This window comes from Henckelia pumila, chromosome 4 (genome assembly GCF_033568475.1).
Source record: "Henckelia pumila isolate YLH828 chromosome 4, ASM3356847v2, whole genome shotgun sequence".
Classification (NCBI taxonomy): domain Eukaryota; kingdom Viridiplantae; phylum Streptophyta; class Magnoliopsida; order Lamiales; family Gesneriaceae; genus Henckelia; species Henckelia pumila.
Window position 1 is genome coordinate 206,174,829 of NC_133123.1, and position 21,743 is coordinate 206,196,571.

General features: G+C 37.0%; 3 protein-coding genes across 4 annotated transcripts; all 3 read left to right on the plus strand.

Annotated features, from left to right (window-relative positions):
* The first annotated feature begins 595 nt into the window (after positions 1 to 595).
* LOC140862302 (methylcrotonoyl-CoA carboxylase beta chain, mitochondrial) lies at positions 596 to 5,606 on the plus strand. Its single transcript, XM_073265314.1, has 10 exons — positions 596 to 889; positions 1,083 to 1,202; positions 2,484 to 2,918; positions 3,128 to 3,218; positions 3,299 to 3,531; positions 3,632 to 3,796; positions 3,961 to 4,035; positions 4,284 to 4,415; positions 5,053 to 5,109; positions 5,184 to 5,606. Exons 1-10 carry the CDS (start codon positions 680 to 682, stop codon positions 5,385 to 5,387), a joined length of 1,722 nt encoding a protein of 573 aa, XP_073121415.1. The 5' UTR covers positions 596 to 679; the 3' UTR covers positions 5,388 to 5,606.
* Positions 5,607 to 14,008: 8,402 nt separating this feature from the next.
* LOC140859849 (thioredoxin M3, chloroplastic-like) lies at positions 14,009 to 16,442 on the plus strand. Its single transcript, XM_073262446.1, has 2 exons — positions 14,009 to 14,378; positions 15,737 to 16,442. Exons 1-2 carry the CDS (start codon positions 14,180 to 14,182, stop codon positions 16,054 to 16,056), a joined length of 519 nt encoding a protein of 172 aa, XP_073118547.1. The 5' UTR covers positions 14,009 to 14,179; the 3' UTR covers positions 16,057 to 16,442.
* A 2,181-nt stretch (positions 16,443 to 18,623) lies between these two features.
* LOC140864875 (uncharacterized) lies at positions 18,624 to 21,648 on the plus strand. Of its 2 annotated transcripts, XM_073269273.1 has the most exons (3): positions 18,653 to 18,760; positions 19,386 to 19,504; positions 19,583 to 21,648. In XM_073269273.1, the coding sequence occupies exon 3, from the start codon at positions 19,636 to 19,638 to the stop codon at positions 21,202 to 21,204; it is 1,569 nt and encodes a 522-aa protein (XP_073125374.1). In that variant the 5' UTR covers positions 18,653 to 18,760; positions 19,386 to 19,504; positions 19,583 to 19,635; the 3' UTR covers positions 21,205 to 21,648. The 2 variants fall into 2 exon arrangements, with proteins under 2 accessions (XP_073125373.1, XP_073125374.1); XM_073269272.1 differs by lacking the exon at positions 19,386 to 19,504 and having other exon boundaries at positions 18,624 to 18,760.
* Positions 21,649 to 21,743: the final 95 nt, after the last annotated feature.

A 21,743-nucleotide genomic window follows, 5' to 3' on the forward strand; every position in this document is an offset into this window, starting at 1 on the left:
TTAACATCCTCCCAGGATTTATAACAAGTTTTTAAAAAAACTAATTTTTTTTCTTCATAACATGATAATATATATTAAATATATACACAATAAATAAATAAACAATAAAATAAATATTCTTACTTGTTGAATATTTTTGACTTCTTCTTGTATTTTGAAGCGTCGGAAAATATAGAGAACCTTCGAGCGATCGTGCTGATAACGTGTTGTGAAAAAGTAAAAATTTATGGTAAAAAGTAAAAACTCCAAAACTCAAAATATATCAAACTCTACACTTCACAATATTTTTTTCTCAATTCAATTATATTTTTCATCACAAATGAAGACCTATTTATAGATCCACATTTGAGATTAGTCCAAAAATAAATACATCATCATCTACATCATCACACACTAATTTTTCACATTTTACAACTCAATATTCAACATTCAACATTCAATATTCAACATAATATTAATAATAATAATATTTTTCAACAGATTTCAATTTTTTGAACTTAGTTATAATTTTGATATAAATAAAATATTAAATTGAATGTATGATTAGAATTAATTAATTTATAATTAATTTGGATATGAAAGACAGATTGACGCCACCTGCGTTTGGGTAAGAACAAAACTTCTATCTGAGACTCTTAAAACGGAGTCGTTTGATTGCTGAAGGGAAGGAAAAATCGAAATGCTTAGTGAATTTGTCCGAAAAATCTCATCATCGGCGTCGGGGCGATCAACTTGGCGATGGAGGTATCCGGAATCGATCTTAAACCCGACCCGAAGCTTATGTTCGGGTATCCTACCCGACACATTGGACCGGAGCTCCGAATTGTTTGCCCGCAACTCAGCAGCAATGGAAGGCCTTGTGTCCCAGCTTCACTCTAACATTCAACAGGTATTTCATTTCAAATGCACGTGCGCGATGTGCGCCGCTTGGTAAAGAATTTTTTATGCAAAGAATCTTCTTTTTTTTTGGGTTTTCGAGTATAATCATATGTAGCGTGAAAAGAGATTATACTGGTTTTGAGCAGCAATAAAAGCCAAATAAATGCTGAGTGACGTTTGAAGTTTTGTTTCTGGTTGAATAGGTGATGAACGGTGGAGGAGCCGAGGCTGTGAAAAGGAACAGAAAAAGGAATAAGCTTCTTCCCAGAGAGAGAATTGATCGTTTGATTGATCCTGGTTCTTCATTCCTCGAGTTTTCCCAGGTTTACTTTCCCCTGATTTCAAGTAATCATTTGGCACCTCATGAAACAATGAAATTGTCGATAGTTATAAGAGAAATATGTTTCTGGTTCTTAATTCTATTCTGCATCGTCTTTTGGGTTTCGATTTAAAGGACTCTAAGGTTGTCAAATGAAGACACAGCTGTGTAATGTATTCATGCATTCGTTAATTCAAACATTTATAAGTAGTTTTTCTTTCATGTTAGTTTAAATGTTATTCTTGGTCATAGAATCTGGAGTAAGTCAAGGCTGGTGAATACTAAGTGATGTGATGGAGTGATACTGTGATACTGAGTGGATGCCTTAACATAGCCATGTAAGCACCATCCGGTTGATCACAACATTTTTTCAGTAGTTTTTCCACCATTTGAGTATTTAAAAGGCATCCTTAGTAAGGCTCATCCTGTGGGTGGATGGTCTATGAATTCCGTTGGGGGATTCTGCATCATTTCTCTTCTTTAGTTACATTCCAGCCCCTGAGCATTCCTTGTGATGAATGCATCCTCGACCAGATTATCCTGTTGCATGCCTTCACTTGTTCCCAAATGCTCCCCAATTTAGATGACCGATGATACAGATATGTGTCATGTGTTGAATGGGATATTTTTTACATCGTAAGCTTTGATGATTTAAATAAATTTACTCAATGTCAAAGTTCTGAAGAATTCACTTTGATTATCTATGAATGTTCTCAAACATTCTACGAGTTTAGAAGGATTTTGTCAGATTCAAAGTTATTTCTATGTATTGGTTTTCTATCAATTTTTTTATTTAGTATCTCATATTGTTGAACTTTTCCTTCAAGGATGATTTTTTTTACTACTATTCTTAACCCCTTTTCATCCGTCACCATTTTTTTAAAAAACATTTTAAAATAGATTTTATACCACACTTTGTTTGGCAATTGATTTAGTGTTGATGCTTTTTTCTGCTGCATACTGCTTGTTGATCATATTTTTCTGTTCATGATGGTTGTAGTTTTGGTACTTATATTCCGTTGTAGTTTTTATTGTTACACATTTAAGATATTTGTCAGAAATATTCATGTAGTGTATACCCATTAGTTGGGGGTATAGTAACTGCACTATGGTCTATGAGTCAAATGCCTTTTGACTTTTATACTGTTTCTGAAACTGATAATTTGTGCAGTTTGTGCACCGGGCCGCGAATAACTTCTAATTTACTTATCATAGCATTTAATATTGGGTTATGAATTGATATTGGAGTGCAATGTATATGATTTCATGGTCTTGTAAACATTAGCTCGCTGGCCATGAACTATATGAAGACATATTGCCATCTGGTGGAATAATTACTGGAATTGGTCCCGTGCATGGAAAACTCTGCATGTTTGTGGCAAATGACCCAACTGTGAAGGGTGGAACATACTATCCCATCACTATCAAGAAACATCTCAGGGCACAAGAGATTGCTGCTCAATGCAGACTGCCCTGTATGTATCTTGTGGATAGTGGAGGTGCTTTCCTTCCAAAGCAGGCCGAGGTCTTTCCCGACAAAGAAAATTTTGGAAGAATTTTTTATAATCAAGCTGTGATGTCAGCCGAAGGTATTCCACAAATTGCATTGGTACTTGGTTCTTGCACGGCTGGTGGGGCTTATATACCTGCTATGGCTGATGAGAGTGTAATGGTCAAAGGAAATGGTACCATTTTTCTTGCTGGGCCTCCGCTCGTGAAGGTTAGTTAAAGATTTATAGCACCGCAAAACCTCCTGTGTAATTTTACTTTCTGCCCCTCCAGATTGCATTATGTGATTACATCAGCTCATAGAATTGATGCAAAATTTGCTCTCACGTTTCAATAGTGTGATTGTGGCATTTAACGGGCGAACTATTCATGGCTTTGTTTTTTTTTTTATTTTTCTCATAATTACTAAACAAACCTCAGGCTGCTACGGGAGAGGAAGTTTCTGCAGAAGATTTGGGGGGTGCGACAGTGCACTGTAGGACATCAGGTGTCTCGGATTACTTTGCTCAAGGTAATCCTTTCTTCTCTTCATACTGGTACTTTGAAGTCACACTTTTCACTGATTGACTTAACAGTTTTTCTATCCTGTAGATGAAGAGCATGCGCTAGCTATAGGAAGGAATATAGTAAAAAATCTACACATGGCTGGGAATTTGGATGGATCACACAGTACAGTAGCTGAATATAAGGAGCCATTGTATGATGTTAAGGAACTTCGTTCTATTGCACCGACTGACCTCAAGCAGTCATTTGACATCCGATCAATTATTTCACGGGTTGTTGATGGAAGTGAATTTGATGAATTCAAGAAATTGTATGGCACTGTGAGGCTTTCTTTAATTTCAAACTCATCTTTCTTTTGAGATTTTTTTATTTGTTTTTTGTAACATCTTGATATTTTATATTTGTTTTTATCATAAACAGACGCTTGTGACAGGCTTTGCTAGAATATTTGGGCAACCTGTTGGAATAATTGGGAACAATGGGATATTATTCAATGAATCTGCTTTAAAAGGAGCTCATTTCATTGAGCTGTGTACTCAACGTAACATTCCGTTAATCTTTCTTCAAAACATCACGGGATTCATGGTATGCAGTACATCTTTCCTTTGTAGTAACTTGATATTTGTCCATTTATTCTCATTGAATTTAGTAGATAGTGACGAGGCCAGTTACCCTTTTTGTTAATGAGCATTTTTATTTACGTACCCTCTAGATTTTAGAAAATGAGATGATCTCACAATATGTTGCAGGTGGGTTCTAAATCTGAGGCAAATGGTATAGCTAAATCCGGTGCTAAAATGGTCATGGCAGTATCTTGTGCAAAGGTTAGTTTATCTTAACTTGCCTGATTATGCATGCTTCTGCTGGCCTTTTTGCTCGCTGGAGAATTTCATTCCTGGCACATCCATTACATGGCTCAAGCCAAATCTCCGTTGCCGAAAAAAATTCATTGAACCTGGTTATATCGTTCTCTTATGTATCTGTTCAATTTATTTCAATTATGTGCTTTAAGAAGTGCACATGGAAATGGAATCTAACTGCACCTAATTTTCTTTAACGGAACTTGGCCTAGGTTCCCAAGATTACAGTTATTGTAGGTGGAAGCTTTGGAGCTGGAAATTATGCAATGTGTGGGCGTGCATACAGCCCTAACTTCATGTTCTTTTGGCCCAATGCCAGAATATCTGTGATGGGTGGACCTCAGGTAGCCCCTTCAATTTCCTTTTCTTTGTCAACTGGCAGCAGCGTTTTCAAGATTTTCCTTGTTTGGAGACGTTATTTTTAGTGGCATATTTATTCTTTTTGTGAATTCAAGATTTCATTTGATAGTACCACGTGATACAGAAACGACATCCTCAATTAGGACGGACCCTGTTGGGTAAAAACTGATCGAAGCTCCATGCGGCAGACAAAAAGATTAAGTTTAACGGGAAATTCCACAAGTTACTAGAAGATCCTATAGTGCATGAAACTAGCTCATTAATACCCACATCTGTTAGCGAGTGAGACCTGATATTGCATTATATAGGGGCTGCGGCAAAACTTTCTAATCTAGACATTAGTATTCTAGACGGAAGAGACACCATCTAGAAATAACTAGAACAGGGCGCGAATTTTGCCCCAATGTCTCAAAAATTAAAAATCAAAAGTAGTAAAATGTGTTGATTCTAACTTCTTCTTCTTCTTCTTATTATTATTATTATTATTATTATTATTATTATTTTTTTTTTTTTTTAATTTTTTTAATTTTTTTATTTTATATTTATGCATGTGTGTAGAAAACTCACCCAATTGAAGCCTAGAAGAACACTATTCACAAGTTCCAAATGACTTTTTTTCAGGCTGCTGGCGTGCTGTCTCAGATAGAACGAGCAAACAAGAAAAAGGCTGGAATCCAGGTTCGGAAATTCTTATTTTTCGCAATGGGTGATACTCTGTAGCTGAAAGATACTAAGACGTGTAACTCCTGCAGTGGAGCGAGGAAGAGGAGGAGAAATTCAAGGCTGCAGTTGTGGAGGCGTATGATCGAGAGGGCAGTGCCTATTACTCGACAGCAAGACTTTGGGACGATGGTGTGATTGATCCTGCAGATACGAGAAAGATCTTAGGCCTCTGTGTTGCTACTTCAATGAACCGTAAGCCCGAGGATACCAAATTCGGGGTTTTCAGAATGTAATGCCCCTTTCTCGGAGATTGAGGATGTCCGGTGCTATTCTGTTAGATGACCAAGTAGTTGGTATGTCACATCTCATATAGCACAAAGTGTACTGCTCTGTCTCATAGTGAAAGCATTGCCAAGAACCTGGACTGTTCTTACCAGATAACCTGATAATCTCATATTTGTAATTATTAAACTTTAGGAAGAGAAATAATCATTTCTTATATTTAACATTTACTTATTTCATTTTTTATTTGATTCGGGAAGCAGAAGAAAATCACATAAATGCGGCATTGTGTTTGGAGTATAAAATTCTTCTTCTGTTTTATAAAAAAATTGTTGATTAAATTTGTCAGTTTTTCACTCCCAGTTGGGATCTAGTGGCCCATGCTTCTAGGTAACAAGTAAAATGTTGCAAAATTAAAAAATGAAAAACTGCATGAAGTTAGTTTAAATATGCAAACCTATATTTAAAATTTAGTTAGAATGAATGATATGACATTTAATTACAAACAAATAAAGTTTAGGATTTATTTAACTAAATAACCTCCGTTTGACCATGATTTGGAAATATAACCTTCTTAATTTTTTCCTTTGTTTTGGTTTTTGCATTTCCTTTGTATTTGAAGATTATTTTACAAAGTTTTTTTGAAAGAAGGTCATAAATCAAAAAATTTGGTTGACCAAGGTCATTTTTCAAACTCTCCTATAAAATTTAAGACATGATTTGTTTCTAGTTCAATGTCATATCATTCTAACTAATTTCAAATATAGGTTTGGATATTTAAACTAACTTTTAAATACCATATCTCTTAGGGCATCTCCAATGCCAATCTCTATTTTGGAGTACTCTATTATCCAAAATACTACTATTCAATTCTCTATTTCAAAAATCTTCTCCAACTCATATTCTCTATTTTTAATAAAATGTTATATTTTATTATTTTTTAACTCCAAATTAATTAATATAAGAAAAATAATTATTATATAAATAAACTAAATTAAATACGACTCGATTATTTAAAAAATAATAATACATTTATTTTACATCAAATTGCAAATTATTATTATTATTATTATTATTATTATTATTTGTCTTCAATATAATTTAATTATAATAAATTACAAAACATTTAATACATTTTAAAAAACATTTTTTAATAAGAATAAAATTTAAACGAACCAAAAAAAAAATAAAGAAATGAATTGAAATGGCATTTTCGTAATTAAGAGTATGCTCCAAATACACTCTCCATTTCTACAGTGATTCTTCAAAATTGAAGAATTACTGTAGCCATCTCCATTTTGGAGAACCAAAAATGAAGATGGGTTGGAGCAAATTATATTCTCCAAAATGGATTCTCCATTTTGGAGAAGGGCTGGAGATGCCCTTAGTAATTGTTTCCATGCGTAGATGAGTGAATGTTTGACGGTTGATACCTTGCACATAGAAATTCCATATCGAACAACCTAGTAACATTGGTATTCTTGAGAACCCAAAATACTCGAGGTCCATGTGCCCAAAAACTTTAGATGATCCGAGTGTTTTGAGTATCAATCTAAAAAAACATCCCCAAGATATAATTTTTAGATCATCTAAGTGTTGAATACTGATGTAGCCAAAAAATCTCAACTGATGTAGCCAAAAAATACAAGTACTGAAACGTAAGGTTTGAAGTCGAAACCTTGCAACGTAGAGCACTCACGTGGCGTAAAGTGAACCTTGTATTGTAAGGTAAACACGTAGCGTAGAGTGAACCTCGCAGCGTAAGGTAAACACGTAGCGTAGAGTGAACCTCGCAGCGTAAGGTAAACTCGTAGTGTAGAGTGAAACTTCGTGGATCGTCACCTGCGTCACAAACAAATGTCAGAGGTGTCGGGCGGTTTCCCGGCGTAGGCACTCCGACGCTCAAGTCAACCAAGAGCGCAAGGATAATCTCTCAAAATAAGAAAACTCAAGTTGGAGAAGAATGTACCTTGAATATGGACATGCTCATCTATTTATAGAGTTTAGGAGTGTTTAATGGGCTTGGGCCCTTGTATCTTGGGCTCAAGTTAATATTTAATAAAATTGGGACTCTAACCCATCATAAGCCCCCACTCTCGAATAATTCCAGTGAGATGGAAGTGGTCGAGAGTATAAATGTGTATGACAATGATATTTTACGTTTTTTTTTAATTAACTAATTGATTTCGGATCGGCGTAATACGCTTAAATATAAAGAGTTGACTCCAAAAATTTCGGGTGCATTTAGGGAATAATTAAATGGCATTCATGTGTATTGCAAATTTAAGGGGATTTGATTTATCCTCCTGTCTCGACTGTAGTGTCATGTTTAAAAATAAGTATTCGTACTTTTATAGATGAGTTGCTTGCTTTGTGAAAAGAAAAAGGAGAAAAATTGTCAGTGACCTTTCAATTACCGACATGGGTAAGGCTTCCCACTTTGACTTTGACTTTGACTTTTGTCTTCTTGCATATGTTTAGCAAATGATGAATTGTTATATTATTGTTGTCTGTACGGAGGAATGTTGGCATTTGGCACTATATTTTCTCCAAGTTGTCGCCTCCAATTTTTTTTTTATTTGGCGTAAATCTGGAGTTAATATCTCAGTGGAGTTTTGAGATTGGAGAGGTGGGGTTAGGGGACGATGGTGATGGTGGTTGTTCTTGTTGGAGTGCAAGGTGGCGGAGGTGGGTGTGTACTTTGTACAATAATTGTTATATTATTGTTGTCCATCCCTTGATGTTCATCCCAGCAACGTGAGGATCGAAGAAAATGAAGATGGAGTTCGTGGGATTAGGTTCGTATTCGATCGAGGGTCTTTTTGATCTTCCAAGCATTGGCCTGCGGCAAAGATGGTCTAGCTTCTGTGGAAGGAAGATGGTTATTGCGGTGCCTCGGCATTGCTCTACCGGCGGGCTTGAAAATGGTGGTGATAGGTTGTGATGACGCCAGTGGTGGGTGGTAGCAGTGGCGGCGACGTTATGTGGCTGGTGATATGATAATGAGAAAGGTGGTGAGGGGTTATGGTGGTAATCTCGGATGTGAAATGAGAAGAAATAAATTGGTGTTTAACTGGGTTTTTAATTTCTGTGATTTTGTTTAACTTTAAGCAGTTTGATTATTATCATCGTATATTTAAAATTTACTAATTTGCTAATCTTTGTGTTGAGAAGGGTTTTCAACGTGTGATTTGATAATATTTTTGTGCAGGCTCTGTTCCTCGAGGAAAAGAATATTCGTTATCAATGGCAAATCGAAGAATGAGTCAAAATTCATCGAGTGGGTCTAGTAGTGGTGATATGGATAATGATAGTGATCTTAAGACTACCTCGCTAGATGAAGATCTTGAAGCGAGTGAATCTGTGAAATGTAGCCGTAATAGTGTTTTGATTTGTCAAGATGTCGGTTATCTGCGTGAGGTCTTGGGGGTGCATTCAGGGTGTGACGTTAAAATTCCGAAATTTGGAGAGTATTGTCATGACCCACCATCGGGATACTTCACTGTTTTCTTGAATATTTCAATAGTGGATTGTTATTCCCTCCCCAACCTTTTTTATTGAAATTAGTAAAAAGTCTTGGAATAAGCTTTAGTCAGTTAACTCCGAATGCCATCATAGTGTTCAAGGCTTTTTGTCATAAGATGAATGAAATACGAATGTCGTTGAGTGTAGAGTTGTTCAATTCCTTGTTTATAGCATATCGAAGCAAACCTGACTTGCAGGTCTATTTCCAGCCCCGAAAAAACTGCAAATTTTTATCAAGAATTCCCCCTCCTAAAAGTTTTTGGAAATCCCAATTTTTTTTCATTGAGGATTGCGGGTGGGGGGTACCTGTAGAATGGAGTTCAGGCTTTCGAGTGATCGTGATAAGAGATATTCATGGCTCCTTTCAACTCCAGTGTCGTACCCTAGGTCTCTTTGATGATTTGTTTGACCCCAGGAGTTTACTGACTTCTGGTATTTTCGTGTTCTTTTTGTAGACGATTTTGTTGTGTTTTTCTGTCTTTGTGATGATATTTGTTGTTGATCTGGTTGTATAACATCGTATTGTTACTTTTGTGATTGCAGGTAGCAGGATTGACTTAGCATCCGTTCGGGCTCGTAAGGCTGCGCTGGGGAGACGTTCTCCAATAGTAGGAAGTAGCAGGGCCTCTGTTAACCGTGTAGTACATACATCGCGTGAACCCGTTCGTAAGGAAGTACCATCATTACGCCAAGATTCTGCACGAGGGTATGATCCTTATGCTCTTAAGAAGACCAATGCCCCTGTGTCACATAGGAACTCGGGTGCAAAAACTTCAAGAGGAGATGGAGGCGAGGCAAGGAAGAGAGTGCATGAAGAGGGACGGAAGAAGACAAAAGAAGAAGAAACAAGACAGCCTAAAAAAATCGCGTAGAGGATCCCGGATCATCTTCTAAGCCTCCGCAGACTAAGCATATTTTTGTTGAAGGGGTGAACCGTAAAGAAAAGGCCGAATCTTTCTGGGATCTGGAGGACTTTGATATGCTACATTTGATGTCACGACCCACTGACTCTTTCGCCCATGCGCTCTTGTGGAATTCATGTCAGGGATACCGACCAACTCTTTTGCACATGCTTTGTTGTGTAGTTCTTGTTAGGAATTATGTATGTCATATTAATGTTGTGTTTGTTGAGTTAGTGGAGTAATCTTTCTTTCTATTGCTTGCAGGGTCTGTCGCTAGCAAGTGCGGTGCGAGTGCGAGAGGAGAAATTGCGGGATGAACAAGACAAGTTGCGCGAAGAAGTTCTTCGTTTGAAAGATGAGAATCAGCGAGTGACTGAAGAGAAGCAGAAAGGAGAAGTGGAACGTTTATAGTCGCAAAGAGAACTGGCAGGGAAGGTGCAAGAGTTTGCTGTTCTTGAGGAGAAACATATGCTGGAGATGAAGACGGTGGCTGCTTCCTTAACTCCGAGGCCGGCAAAGCATTTTTGAAAAGTGTAGAGGAGAAGAGTGTTTGCAATTTTAAAAAATCGTCTACATTTCATGAAGAGGTTCTTGATCGAGCGATCACCTTTCATGATGAATTGGTGTTAGCTTGTCGTAATCAATTGCGAAAGAATAAAGTTCCCAAAGATATAGTAATGCTAATTGAGCCCACCGTTGAAGAACCGAATGCAATCGCCGCTAAGGATAATCCTTTGCGGGATGAAGAGATGATTGATGTCTTGAAGTCACGACCATTTGACGAGGAAGCTTAGTGTCAGCTTGCTGGATTGAACATGATTTCACACTTTCATTTACTATTTGTATGGTCATTGAGTATTTGTATATTGCATAGAGCAAACATTTTCAATATTTCTTTATGTTTGAAATTTGAGCAGTAGTGTGAGATGGCATACTCGTAAAACTTACGTTTGCATGATTATTATCATTCGCGTACTTGTTGATATATGTTGTGTTTTGTTATGCTTAACTTGTGTGCACTTAAGAGGTGATCAATCTCTCAAGATTTTGTCTCAAGGGAAAGTCCTAAACCCATCTTATAGGTGGTGAGGTATCCCGAGACTCATGTTCGTCATTGGCCTCTTATGGAGTTGTTTTGTTTGGGTTTATTAACCTTTAACGACTACCTGGGTCGGTGACGTTTTCGTTAAGCATGGAGAAGGGGAGAACGTTTTATATTGCATAGTAAACCAAGGTGTGCTTGATAAACAAACTCTGAACTTTATTGAGATTGAATTGATGAAATTGCACAACATAAATTTAGGAGTTGACAATATAACCACAAAGTTGCGACTAGCTTAAAATAGATTCTAAGAATAAAATCTTTTTAAATTTGCCACATTCCAGGGTCGGGGGAGTATTCTTCCATTGGTATGTTGGAGCCGATAAGTGCCCATCTTGACAATTTCAATCACTTTATATGGGTCTTCCCATTTTGGATCGAGCTTTCCAACTGGGTGCAGAACGTCGGCTCTCCTCATAACAAGATCTCCCACTTGGAAAGATCGAGGTTTGACTCGATCATTGTATGCTTTAGCCATGCGAGCTCTATAACTTTCTGCGCATACTGCTGCTTCTTCCCGAAGTTCGTCAATTAAATCTAGTGAGATTCGGAGTGCTTGATCATTCTGGGACGAGGCATATTGCTTGACCCTCCAAGAGGTCTCTCCAATTTCTGCTGGAGCTACAGCCTCAACACCGTAAGCTAAATTGAATGGTGATTCTCCTGTTGATGCACGAGGTGTGGTTCTGTAGGCCCATAGTACGCTTGGTAATTCCTCTACCCACTTTCCTTTTTCATTACCCAATCGGGTCTTGAGATGCTGCAAAATTGTTCGGTTAGTGACTTTTGTTTGCCCGTTAGCTTGTGGGTTGCCGACGGATGTGAAAAATTGATGGATAGACAAGCCTTTGCACCATTCTTTTATCTTTGCTCCGAAAAATTGGGTTCCATTGTCTGATATCAATGCTCGGGGAATTCCGAATCTACACACTATGTTTTTCCAAAGGAAACTAATAACATTTCTCTCGGTGATTTTTGCCAGTGGTTCCGCCTCGACCCATTTTGTGAAATAATCCACTGCGACAATAAGAAATTTTCGTTGTCCCGTAGCAGGAGGAAAAGGGCCTACTAAATCCATTCCCCACTGGGCGAAAGGTAGTGGGCTATCTAACGGCTGCAGTAGTGTTGCTGGCTGGTGGTGAAGATTGGCATGCTCTTGACATGGCCTACAACGCTGTACTAGTTGCAGAGCATCTTTCTTCATGGTTGGCCAAAAGTAACCGTGACGTAATGCTTTTCCGGCTAGTGCTTTCCCTCCCAAATGGTTTCCACAAATTCCTTCGTGGATCTCCCGAAGAACATAATCTGCTTGACTTGGCGTGAGACATTTTAGAAATGGCTGGGAGTAACCTCGCTTGTACAATTCTCCATCTATGATGGCGAATCTGGCAGCTCGCACTTTTAGCTTCCGGGCAGTAGTATGGTCTGAAAGGAGGTTGTCACGTATCAGATAGTTAACAATGTCGTCTTTCCAGCTTGGTTCATTTTCTTCTGTGGAAGAAACATTAAAGCCCACCTTCTCAGCCTCTTCCCTACTGAGGTTCAGGAATGTTATCTTTCGATTATCGATGTTGGCTAAAGAGCTTGCTAGCTTGGCTAAACGGTCAGCCTCTTCATTTTCATTCCTGGGTACTTGTTTTATCTCGTAGTTCTCTAGCCTGGCAAGGAGCTCGTTAACTCGATTCAAGTACGAGCGCAACTTCTCTTCTTTGGTTTCATAGGTTCCATGGACTTGATTCACTATTAGTTGGGAATCGCTGTGCACTATCAATTTTGTGGCTCCTATCGAGAGGGCCAACTTGATTCCAACGATGAGTGCTTCGTATTCAGCTTCATTGTTTGAGGCGGGAATTGAAATTTGACAGCGTATTGGAACTTGTCTTGCTGAGGGCTTTCTAGCACAATTACGGCTCCACTTCCATGCGTGGTGGAAGATCCATCGACGTACAGTGTCCAGGTTGGGGCTGAGGATTCTGCGTCACCAGTTGTCATATCAACGAGGAAATCTGCTAGAATTTGTGCTTTAATAGCCGGACGATTTTGGAACTCAATTACATATTCACTCAATTCAACGGCCCACTTGACCATTCTACCAGACGCCTCTGGGCCGGCTAGCACTTGCTTGAGCGGATGATTGGTCAAAACCACCACTTGATGATATTGAAAATAGGGACGTAAGCTTGCTGACTAAGCTATATGTAAGCTTCAGTTGACATATATGCTACAATTAACTCTGTAAATCTAATATCATTATGTCGTATCAAATTATGGTACATTGCTCATAATGACCTTTCAAGTGGAGAACATATCACGAAAGTATCCAAATTTGACACTTAGATTTAAGTCCACAATTAATAAGTCCAACTATCTTTTTTTTTTAAAACAAAAAAAGTCAAAATTCCTTATAATGTAACATTCATCCCATAAATAATCTTTCCCCAAAAAAAAAAAATAAAATAAAATAAAATAATCTTGCCCAAACATGATATTTTTTTCTTAGTGACTTTAACATCAATACATACCGTCTTGAAAATCGAAGGATTCTAAGAAGGGTTAACGAGATCCTATCATGATAATACTCAAATCATTCATCCAAAAGTTTACATCTCAACACATATACATAATTAATATTATAGAGTTGGCATGACAATATTACGTCACTATCTTAACTTTGGATCATCCCACTAGAAAATATTTTAATCTAATAAATTACATGCAAAATATCAGCGTTGTTACTTAACATCGTATTTGCCGAAAGAATAATTTTAAATAAACATTGAAAGTTCGTTGTAAGAAATTTAGACTACTCAAAACAAAATTGGGACAAAAATTCTGAAAAAAAAAACAAATAAATAAATTGTGTACTTCGAGCTCTTTTAGCGGGAGAAACAAGGAATAAAAAACACTTTTTTATTTATAAAATCACTTTTATTAAAAATTATTTGGTTACAAAAACGATATTAAAAAATATTTATGGTCACTATTTTTTAAAATTAAAAACACTTTTAAAATTCTGCCTTTTAATTTACAACTTGTATAGGAACTGGACAGCACCACGTGCCAAATTCTTTAGATCAACGTTGATTAAGATTTTATCCCAATCACTTCCCACTTTCCTTTGTTTGATCCCAATCTCCAAATACGCACGCGGCGATTCAAAACTTGCGAATTTCGTGCAATGTGTGTATATTTCCTTGCATTTGCGCACAGATCACACGGCATCATTTAGATTTTTCAAAGGGGTTGGGTTTTTTTTTCCTGGCTTGTTCTTGAAATGGCGTTGAACAGTTCTTGTTGCTCTTTTCTTCCATTTTCTGTCACGGGTCCTCGATCTGCAGTCGTTTCGTCGATCTCAGTGGGACAATCGCATCCCAGTTACCGATTCGGGCTTTCGTTTGGGCCCGACAAGAGAATCGGGGACTCCCGGAAGTCGCACTCTCGGTTACGGGTTTCCTGCCTTCGTGACACCAAAGGTATGCAGAATACCCAGCTCTAATTCTTCAAGAAATGCGATTTTTTGTTTTGTTTTGTTTTTTTGCTCGGATTCGTTGGTCTTACATTTCGATTTCCATTCATCTATCTCGATTCATGGTCTAATGATTTCTTGATCCTATTATGATGATCTTATGAGATTGTGGCTGCATTATCGAGTATTGATCTTGAGTGTTGATTTGCTCTTGATAATCAGCGGGGTTGTGAATCTTGCCACAAAATACATTAAGCGGCTGGCCCAGAGTTTACATCTTGCTTGATGTGATGGATTAATTTGATATTGGAGTTGACACAAGTTTCAAATAACAGCTGATGTTTATGATGAGACAATGTGAAGATCAACCCAAATTTTAGGTAAATGTGTAGTGAAAAACACGAAGCTTTGGGAGTGTACAAATGTTGTGGCAGACTTTGAAATTTGCCCATGAAAAAGAAAAATCAGACTTATGTTGAGTTGATCGATTAATTTTGTTTACCTATGGTCCTATACTTCGTTGGTAATTTAAGAAGGCGAGCTTCCTGTGGCGTGATCGATGATTCACCTTGTAAAAATCTGAAATCCCTGGTTTAAAATTGATTAGCTCTCTACAATTTATAGATGTTGTAAATTATGTGCTTCTTTCGTTGTTTTGAAATCTTGTTTTGTCTGAAAATCATGGATTTAAACACCGAGGATTTCATCTTTTGCAAAATATATTGGTTCGACACTTGATGGTTGTTTCACCTCAACTTTATATGTTCTCCCTCTCATCCTATCCTTTGCTGCAGCTCCTGAAATCGGGATCTTTTGTTTCTCTGTTGTGGTTTTTGCATCTGGTTATGTGATTCTTTGGAGTTGACAACTCCAAGTAGAAACTTTCTATTATCTTCATATGTCTGCTATCTTGATTGAGCTGTTGAATAATAGGAATTTGGAGCTATTTACCACATTAAGTAAATTTAAGTGAGAGATAGATTTATATGTCCACATGATTAATTATCTTATGTGGTATAATGCTTAGGTCAAAAAAAGAATTTATTCATTGTTTACTGGTGCATCATTAGGTTGTTTTGTTGGCCATAGAGAATTCAGGCTGGAAGATATGTAATGAACTAATTCTGCCTCCTGCCTCCTTCATATTTAGTTATCTTCTCATTATTTCCTATGTCTGATTTCAAAATAGTTTCAACCAGAGAAAAACTATTCATCGTCCTTGTGATTTGCGAATTTTGCATCTCTGCTTGCAAGTATTGGTGCAACTGCAAGAAACTGATTGGCATAAAAATCCCAAATGCTTTCTACCCGAAAATGGCTTAGAATTAGTTAAATCTTTTCTAAATGCCTTTTCTTTGGATGCAGCTTCAGTCGTTACTGGCGACTCGTGGGATAAACTGATTTTAAACAGTGATACCCCAGTACTCGTTGAATTTTTCGCCAGTTGGTGCGGGCCCTGCAATATGGTTCACCGTGTGATCGATGAAATAGCAACAGACTACTCTGGAAAACTAAAATGCTTTGTCCTGGATGCAGACTGTGATCGACAGGTTGCGGAGAACTATGAGATTAAAGCTGTACCAGTAGTATTGCTGTTTAAAGATGGCATAAAACGTGAGTCTGTTATGGGTACCATGCCCAAAGAGTTCTATATGGCCGCCATTGACAGGGTTCTGGCTTCATAACTCTGCAAATATTTGATAGGACATCGATCGTGCCGGAGTCCCAAGTTACGAATTTTATGTACATTGTCATGTTACCGTTGTCTAGGACTCTTGTCGCGGCATCTCACTCCTGAGTAAACTTGTGAATATTGTTTGAAGAAACTAAACTGAAATCAGTTGTTTTGTTACTGTTTTCAATCAAGTTTGGGAACTGCAGAAATATTGTGCGTGTTTGGGTTTGTATAGCTTTCTTGTAAATTTTCTTGACATATGTACGCACATTTTTTGTGAAATAAACTGATTTGAAATGTTTAACAGGTAGAGGGTGGAAATCGATGTCATAATAAGAGCTACAATCCATAACATATATTTTTCATCATATATAAACATTACGTGTTCGTGTTTCATTTTATATGAATAATGATGGTCTATTTACATATTTTTGTTCATCAAAAAGTGTCCTAAATTTTAAATATACATTAGAATATAGCATTACAACGCATGCACAATGGCTTTTTTTTTATAAAAAAAATGTCATAAAGTGATTTGTTTTTAATCGATTTTTTTTGGAAGTAAATGCTGTATTATAAATTTAAAGATGAGAACCAACTACAACATAAATAAAAGAAAACGAAGGAGTAACTTGACCTTCGTGAGAAGATAAAGAATCAATTGTTCGTGTTAACTTATGAGCCGTCCGATTCGCTGATCGACAAGAAAAAAAATAGAAGAGTGTAATTCCAAGGTTAGGAATCTACAATCTTCTACAATTAAACTCATACTAGAAACTTCAGTGGTCTTAGTCTTCACAGCTTCACCATTTGAGCATCCAATTCAACCACCCTTTAAAATTTTATGATTGGCTTTATTATTAATTAATTAAACATAAAAAAATGCGAATGTTTATTTGATTAATCTAAAAGATCTAAAATGAATAACAAACGAGACAAACGAGAATTGGAAGTTAACAATTACTGCACATGACTTTTAAACACACGCACACACACACACACACAAGATTCAAATGTATAGAACTGATAAATGATGGGAAACTATCATTTTTGAACTCTAACATGGGAGTGCAAACAACTCAATCCGGATTTTAAAAAAAAAAACTCAAACCGGCTTATAATTTTTTTTTAATGATTCGAAAAATATTTGGTTTAAATTATAAATATTTGGTTCAAATTAGAAATTATGGATGATTCACGAGCTGAACTCAAATATATATTATTTCATTCAATAATTCATCAAGACATTCACGAACTTTAATATTTATTTTAAATAAGCATATTTCTCAATCATGAAAAACCATATTTCTCAATCAGACATATTTTGAACCTTTCAAATATTTATTTTCGAACGGTAATTCTAATAACCCATAAAAATGTTCGAATATTTCCATCCGAAATTAAACCAAAAACTTCAAACTTGATGCGATCAAAAAAATTCGCACCCAATAAATGACCTCGAACCGATAATCAACGAATCAATTTCTTCAATAAATTGAACCGTTTGATCCCAAAAAAATTTTGTGTATCAAAGAAAAATGATGAGATGACTCGTTCGATGCAGTTAGTGTTGGAGAGAAAGACGTGTAAAAAATGTTAAAAAAAGAAAGAAATAAAAGAAAAAAAAAAGAGAAGAAAAAAAAAACGTCCCTTAATAATAGTTAGAGACCCTTTATTTATAGATGTACGATTCTAATCAATATGAAATTTTGTTGACATAAAAACTAAATCTATGTATATCCGCAAAATTATCTATAACATCCTTAAAATATAATAAAAGATTTAATCTTGTCATCAAAATAATTTGAGTCGAGCTCAACTATATCTAGTTCGAGTCTCATAATTTTTTTTTCAAATTATACTCGATTTAATTGTTGACTCTAAGATAAATAAATAAATAAATGAATAAAATATAGCCAAAAAAAATCCAACAATTGTTCCTATGTTTTGGACAGTACCAGCGTACCACCATCATGCGTAGATATGTCAGATGGGTCAATCCATGGTGGGACGGGCTGGCTCACCAAAAACTATCGTTTGACGGGTTGAGGACGGGCCAGCCCACCATCCCAGCGGGTTGGAAATCTTTAACCCAACTCAAACCAAAGTGGGTTGCGGATTAGGCGGACCGACCCACGGGTTGACTCAATACAAATGAAAATAAATAAAAATCATTATAATTAATTATAAATTTCATTTTATAAATAAATATTAATAGAAAGATATTAATAAAATTTTTAATTATTAATTTCATGCGTATAAATTTTATATAAAGTAATTAATACAAAAAAATTCACAAATTTCATTAAAAAAAAACATATATCACAATAAAAATAAAAATAATAATAATAATTTTCCAGGCCCGCGGGCCAACCTAGGCCCGCGGCGGGCTAACTCGCACGGGTCGCGGGTCTAGACGTGTCAGCCCACATGGGTCCACCTTTAGTTAAATTTAACCCAATCCACTTAAATTGTGAGACTCTAAGGTCCATGCCATGCGAGATAACTCAGATAAGTATGATTCCTGCGTGTATTAAAATGTCGGTTCAATTTTAATTCATTAGTATTCAATAATATGCTATTTAAATAAAATAATTAGCTATTTCCTCTTCCCATCGGAAAATCTGCGATTCCGCTCCGTCGCCGCCACCTTGATGAGCAAATCCTGAATCTTCCTTTCATCAGCATAGTAATCTCACCTCGTCAGTCCGGTGGTAAAGAGATTTTACAAATTCACAAACTATTAAATTGTTACTTGTTTTTCTTATTTGGTGTAATTTCTCTGAGTCCTCGTCGACTCAGGACAAGTTAACTTCCTTTTCTGGCTAGTGCAATCATCATATGTGTGTGGACATTCATCGATATGGATTATTGGATTGAGTTGTTTTTCACTTTTTTTGAGTCTTATTATTGGATCTATAATCGCTATGTGGTTTAGCTGTTTCTTTAATTGTTGAATATTTTCGGCATATTTTGGTCAGATTTCGGAGTAGCCTTCTTAAATTTCTTTCATAATGGGTTCGGGTAGTAGCTCGTCACAGGAGTGCTTGAAAACTGAGTTAAAGTTGTCTTCTTTTTCATGATTTCATCTGAATTTTAAATGTTCGCTTTAGATTTCGAGAGCAACTCGGTTGCGTTTAAACTTATCTCTGGGTTCTTAGAAATTATTTTTCTAGCTACTTATCTACAGCTTTTCTCTGAGAATGCACAATTCTCCTTACTTTTTTGGATTGAGAAAGATCGTGTACTTATTATAAATAATCTCATATTTGCAAGTTTGAATGCACATGAGTAACTGTGACACAGACAATTAACAAATATTCTAGTTTATGTGCATAGATACTTGATTGGAGAACTTCAGTCGAGTTTAACTCTCGGTCTTGGAGGAATTTTCGTACAACTTCTTCATGGACTATGAATCATGTGTTCCAACCTTGATTGCATAGTGGACTACTTATGTTAGTCTTGTTGCTTTAGTTTTTTATTCAATTTTTCTTTCACTGGTTACTTATATCGTTTTCATCAATGCAATGAAGGTGAAAATCATTCAAGAATTTTGTAAACTGTGAAGTCAATCACCAGTACACCTATGTTGGCATTGCAATCAGAATACTCTGAACAAGGCATGACGCATGTGGCAATTTCGAATGCAAATCCATCTTTACCACATTTGCATCAAAATCGGAATTCGTTGCAGGGTCCTGTGGTTATTCTTTGGGACATTGAGAACTGTCCCGTGCCGAGCGATGTGCGGCCTGAGGATGTGGCTGGTAATATCAGAATGGCCTTGCGAGTCCATCCAGTCATCGATGGAGCTATCACAATGTTTTCTGCATATGGGGATTTCAATGCCTTTCCTAGGCGATTGAGAGAAGGATTCCAGAGAACTGGTGTCAAACTCATAGACGTCCCTAATGGGCGGAAGGATGCAGCTGACAAAGCAATCTTGGTTGATATGTTCCTTTTTGCCCTCGACAATCCTCCACCATCATCCATCATGCTAATCTCAGGGGATGTTGATTTTGCTCCTGCTCTCCATATTCTTGGCCAACGAGGATACACGATAATACTCGTTATTCCTTCTGGGGTCGGTGTTTCATCTGCCCTAAGTAATGCAGGTAGGTTTGTTTGGGATTGGCCTAGTGTTGCTCGTGCGGAAGGTTTTGTGCCCCCTAAAAAGACTCAAGTTACTCCTCGTGCGGAGGTTACTAGTTTATTGATGGGATGCCATATCAATGATTATGTAGACGGGCAGAATGAAGAAGAATCAATAGTGTATCGCGGGATCTCAAAAAGCTGTTACAATTCGAGAGATTTCTCAGTGACATCACAGTGTCTTTCAGAATATTGTAGTAGTTCAGTAACAACGCCTCAAAATCCAACGACCTCCAAATCATGTAGTCTACCAAATGGTCCGAACAACATTTCAATCAGTAGTCTTACTTCTTGTGACCAGAATGACTTGACTTGGGTGCAACCAGGAGATCTAAATGGTTTGAAGGGACAACTGGTGAAGTTGCTTGAGTTGGCTGGTGGTGGTTTACCTCTAACACGTCTTCCATCAGAATACCAGAAAATTTATGGGAGGCCTCTGTATGTTTCTGAATATGGCGCTATGAAGCTCGTCAGTCTTCTCAAGAAAATGGCTGATGTGATTGCTATCGAGGGAAGAAGCCAAAAGAAGTTTGTCTGCCTGAAAAGCTCGAAATGCAAATCTTTTGGTTCTCCTCCACTGATATTGGCAAGGAGAGATATTAAGAAAGGAAAAGTGGTTCAGGAGGATAACAACCATGTTGTGATGGCTGGAGCTGGATCTTCAGATGAGTTTTCCGATGATGAGAAGGTTATTCTTGGTGAAAATGATGATGCAGTGGAAAGGGAGAAATCTAATTTGGAGATGAATGATCCTTGCCGATTTGTTGATCAAGGCCTCGACAAGTTCAAGTATGAACTCCAAGAAATTTTAGTGAGCTACTCCTGTCGAATTTTTCTTGGTTGTTTTGAGAAGATATACCAGCAACGATACAAAAGACCTCTCGATTATCAAACCTTTGGTGTGAATCGTCTTGAGGAGCTGATAGAAAAGATGGGGGACGTCGTGATGTTGCAAGAGGAACCTGCAACTAAACGGAAGTTTATTATTGCTGTTGATGGCTAGTAGAAAACTTCACTTCCCTCTTTTGGCTCGATATCGTCCCTAAGGCAGGTGGCTCCGTTGCTTCTTCCTGCTTGTCATGTTCCTCTATGTTATACCCGAAGTTTTTTTTTTAGTCGAGTCAATGCAATGAGACTCTGTATATGTTTTCCTGTCTAACTCAGTGTTGTCAAAAGTATTTAAGGTGGGACATGAGGGACGAATCATGACTAAACTGATCAACAAAAAATCTCTGTATATTTATTTTCATATCGATTATTGATTTAGAGGATGCTCAGCTGTCCAACTATGTTTTCCCACTTGATCCGCGACCACTAAAACCCGGTAGTCTGTTTTTGTTTTTGTTTTTTTTTTTGCATCACGAAAACCCACTGGTCGCGGACCAAGTGAAGAAACATGGTTGGGCAGTTGAAAATTCTTCTATTGATTTATACAACAAAAGATGACAGTTTCTTTTTTGCAGCTGCTTCAGTTTGGCATGAAGTAGGAAACCAGCAATGATTCTGATTTAATTTATGCTTCTGCCTCTCAACACAAACTGG

Excerpts from the sequence above, each read along its gene's own strand:
- LOC140859849 (XM_073262446.1), top strand. The coding sequence starts at position 14,180 with ATGGCGTTGAACAGTTCTTGTTGCTCTTTTCTTCCATTTTCTGTCACG. Across the intron at positions 14,379-15,736 it reads CTGCCTTCGTGACACCAAAG|CTTCAGTCGTTACTGGCGAC; the intron begins GTATGCAGAATA and ends CTTTGGATGCAG.
- LOC140862302 (XM_073265314.1), top strand. The coding sequence starts at position 680 with ATGCTTAGTGAATTTGTCCGAAAAATCTCATCATCGGCGTCGGGGCGA. Across the intron at positions 890-1,082 it reads TTCACTCTAACATTCAACAG|GTGATGAACGGTGGAGGAGC; the intron begins GTATTTCATTTC and ends CTGGTTGAATAG. Across the intron at positions 1,203-2,483 it reads CATTCCTCGAGTTTTCCCAG|CTCGCTGGCCATGAACTATA; the intron begins GTTTACTTTCCC and ends TGTAAACATTAG.
- LOC140864875 (XM_073269272.1), top strand. The coding sequence starts at position 19,636 with ATGTTGGCATTGCAATCAGAATACTCTGAACAAGGCATGACGCATGTG.